We start from the raw sequence: 3,585 nt of genomic DNA on the forward strand, positions 1-3,585 counted from the left end.
AAATTGCAACTAAGATCCATTGCTAACTCACTAAAATCCAAATAAATCCAAATTAAAGACAGCAGTACAAATATTCACGAAAGAGTACATTAAATGCAATCAAAGCCCTAAATTTGAAAAAAAAAACTTATTAAAACTCGTTTATTGGATCAAAAACAAGATTGAGGGATCGAAATCGGATACCAAGCGCGAGATCCAGGGCCGTAGTTCTTGGGGTGCGAGTTCCAAACGTTGGAGTGTCCCATCTTTGCTCCCTCTCCCTCTCTCCCTTTCTCCCTTTCTCGAAGAAATCTCACAGCGGCGCTCTAAGCTTTTGATCCGAGATTTCTAAATGCGGCGCAAGCCTAGGTTTTAATAGTTCTGGAAACCCTAACTTCTCAAATTGGGCACCGTTTCAACAGGGTCCATCCCGTGGGCCTAACAAACGTTTTCTCAAATCTAATTCCAGGCCCAGACAGTGCTTCAGACCCCTAAATATCCGAACGGGCCAATGTCGTTGGGCTAATAAAAGCTTTCACAAATCTATTTTAGGCCCAAATCCTGCTCCAATCTGCTAAATACCATTTAACCCCCTTAACTTTAAACCATTAACGGATCACCCCCATAACTTTGAAAATATTAGAAAATCCCGCCCCTTTAACTTTAGGGTTTATCATAAAACTGTCTTTAACATGAGATTTTATCAGAAAACGCCATAAATTTCGGATATTTAGCTTTTTTTGACAATTTAGCTAAGAGGATTATTTAGCTATCAAAGTTAAGAGGATTATTTACCTAAACAATTTAGCTAATTTAGTTATGAGGATTATTTGACAATCATTTAAAGTTAAGAGGGGTTTTCTGATATTTAGCTTTTTTTCCCCCTTCTTTAGGTCAGGAATCAACTTTCATTGTTTATGTGTAAATGTAGTTAATTAGCTTATGGTCTGTTTGGATTTGTAGGGGGTGAAGGGAAGTTAAGGGAAACTGAGTGAAGGGAAGGGAAGGGAAATGAAGGGAATGGAAGGGAATTCCCTTCCCCTTGGTTACACCCCAATTTGAGGGGTAATAATTTTTATACTATTAGGGGGTGAACCAAGGTGAATGGAGGTGAATTAACTTCACCTCCTAAGTGTTCCCAAACAAAGTGAATAGAGGTGAATGGTTCCCCTAACTTCCCTTCACCCTCATTCCCCTCAATCCAAACAAGTCCTTAAGAATACTGCAAGCTAACCTGGACGGCTGGACACATTGAAAATATATACGTCTAAGATTCAGAATCTCTATGTATAGCTATCAAACAAAAAAAGAAAGAAAGAGGAAAAAAAAAATTTTGTCGCTCGCAAATAATTTAGCCATCAAAGTGCATGGCCTCGCTCAAGTTGGATATGTTTGTAAAATGTATTCCTTATCCCATCTTTATGTTAAACTAGACCACTGAAAAGGACATACGCCCATCCCTACTCCCCACCCCTCATCGAGTGCAAGTCCAACAGAGCACAAAAGCGGAGGAGTTAGCTGCAAGTGTAGACACCTGATAGGGATTTATATTTCAATTCTTTTGCTTTTAACATTTTAATCACGGGCTGTTTGGATAGGTTTTTTTGGGTGGTAAAAGAGGAGAAAGCTGTCAAAAATGTCAGCTTCTTGGCAGCTTTCTCCCAAAATCACCTTTTTAAGGGGTGATTTTGGGGGAAAGCTGCCAAAAAGCTGACATTTTTGACAACTTTCCCCACTTTTACCACCCAAAAAAAGGAATCAAACAGCCCCTCAGGATTGTTATAAGGGAAAATTGCTTCAAGGCCCCAAAACCAAACTTTTATTGTGCCTCAGCCCCCCTTACTTTCACTAATGTGCTGCAGCCCTTCCTTTTTTAAAAAATTACGTCCAGGCCCCTCCATGTCCAAAAACCTGATTTTGCCCTCCCTTCACCTCCCTCCTCCTCCTTTGCCGTCCCTCCTTGGCCTTACCCACCGCAGCCGCCGCTCCTCCCCGCCCCCACCTCCCTCCCCTACCGCTCCTTCCTACCCCCTCCTCCACTCCCACACGCTACCTCCCCCCACCCCCACCCGTCGCCGCCAGCAGCCTCCAAGCGTCTCGCATCCTCCCCTCCGCTCAGCCTCCTCCCCCCCCACATGCGCCTCTCCCCCCCCCCCTCCACCGCCAGCGCCTTCCCGAAGCGTCGGTCGCATCCCCCCGCTCGGCCTCCCCCATCCCACACGCCCTCCCCCATCCTCCGTCCCCACCGTCCCTCCCCGCTCCGCGCCCAGCGCATTCCCCAAGCGTCGCGCATCCCTCCCCGCTCGGCCTCCCTCCCTCCCCCGCCGCCTCCCTATCCCTCCCTCCTCCGCCTCCACCCCGCCTCCCTCCCCTGCTGCACCTCCCATCCCTCCCACACCCCCCCTCCTCCCCATCACCCTCTCCCCTCCCCCGCCTTACTCCCCCGCTACACCTCCGCCCTACACCTCCCCACCCCCGCCGTCCCTCCCCATCACCCTCTCCCCTCCCCCGCCTCCCTCCCCCGCTACACCTCCCCCTACACCTCCCTCCTCCTCCTCCGGTCCCCCTCTGTCCCCTCTCCCGCTCCGTCGCCGCACCGTCATGAGGAACTTCGCGTGGGCACATTAGTAAGAGTAAACAGGTTAGCTGCAAGAGTTAACATGTTAACTGTAAGAGTTAACATCCGTTGGCATGAGAAAGGGGAGGATAAATTTAGGATTTAAGCCAGCTGACATGTCTAATCATGAGCTGGCATGTCTAATCAACTGCTGACATGAGCTGGAATCATAATGATAGGGCCTTGGGCACTTTTTTTTCAAAAAAAAAGGGCTAAAGCACATTAAAAAAATAGGAGGGGTTGGGGCACATTGAAAGTTCAAATTTGGGGCCTAGAAGCAATTTTCCCTTATAATGAGTATTATGCTTTGTAGGGAAAAGTCGCAACAAATGATGTTATTATTTTAAAATCGGAAATTAAAAGTCAAAAAATAATGGATAACTCTGTAGGATCTGAAATAGATACACTAGAACACTAGAGGGGGGTGAATAGTATTCTTTTAAATTTTAAGCAAAGTAGATTATAAATTGCAAAGAAAAATAGCAATCTCAGAAATTCATAAACACAAACACAAAGTTTTATACTGGTTCTACCAATCCGGTGTACATCCAGTCCCCAAGCAAATCCCGCTTGAGAGTTTTCACTATGATTTTGAATAAACTTACAAAATCAAAAGCAAACCTGACCAATTTGTAAGTCCCTACAAATTACAACACCAATTGACAAACACCTTGCCAATTTGCACACCAATCTCTAAACCAAGAAATTAACACCTCTCACAAACCGAGAGAACTTTTGAAGTAACAATTTTGATTCCTATAAGCCTTGATTTGTAGTGTAGTGTAGTAGTGGCTTAGGAATGATTCTAACTTCTGTAAATTGCCTAAACAATAAGTATTTGAATGATGTTCAAAGGCAATTTCAGAAACTTTTCTTTTTCTCAAAATTTGAATGTTTTACACTTGAAAAATGCACAAAGATCAAAGCTTATGGGTATGTAAGTCTCTGCATTTTTTCTAAACAAATAACCTATTTATAGCCCTTGAAAA

At 44.6% G+C, this 3,585-nt stretch overlaps 1 protein-coding gene across 1 annotated transcript in view; it reads right to left on the minus strand.

Annotated features, from left to right (window-relative positions):
• LOC109849553 (40S ribosomal protein S29) overlaps nucleotides 1-334 on the minus strand; it is a 4,732-nt gene extending 4,398 nt beyond the window's left edge. The window contains exon 1 of the mRNA XM_020419395.1: nucleotides 184-334. Coding sequence (XP_020274984.1) covers nucleotides 184-245 — 62 coding nt within the window. The 5' untranslated portion in view covers nucleotides 246-334. The remainder of the gene's footprint in view (nucleotides 1-183) is intronic.

Source organism: Asparagus officinalis, chromosome 7 (genome assembly GCF_001876935.1).
Source record: "Asparagus officinalis chromosome 7, Aspof.V1, whole genome shotgun sequence".
Lineage (NCBI taxonomy): Eukaryota > Viridiplantae > Streptophyta > Magnoliopsida > Asparagales > Asparagaceae > Asparagus > Asparagus officinalis.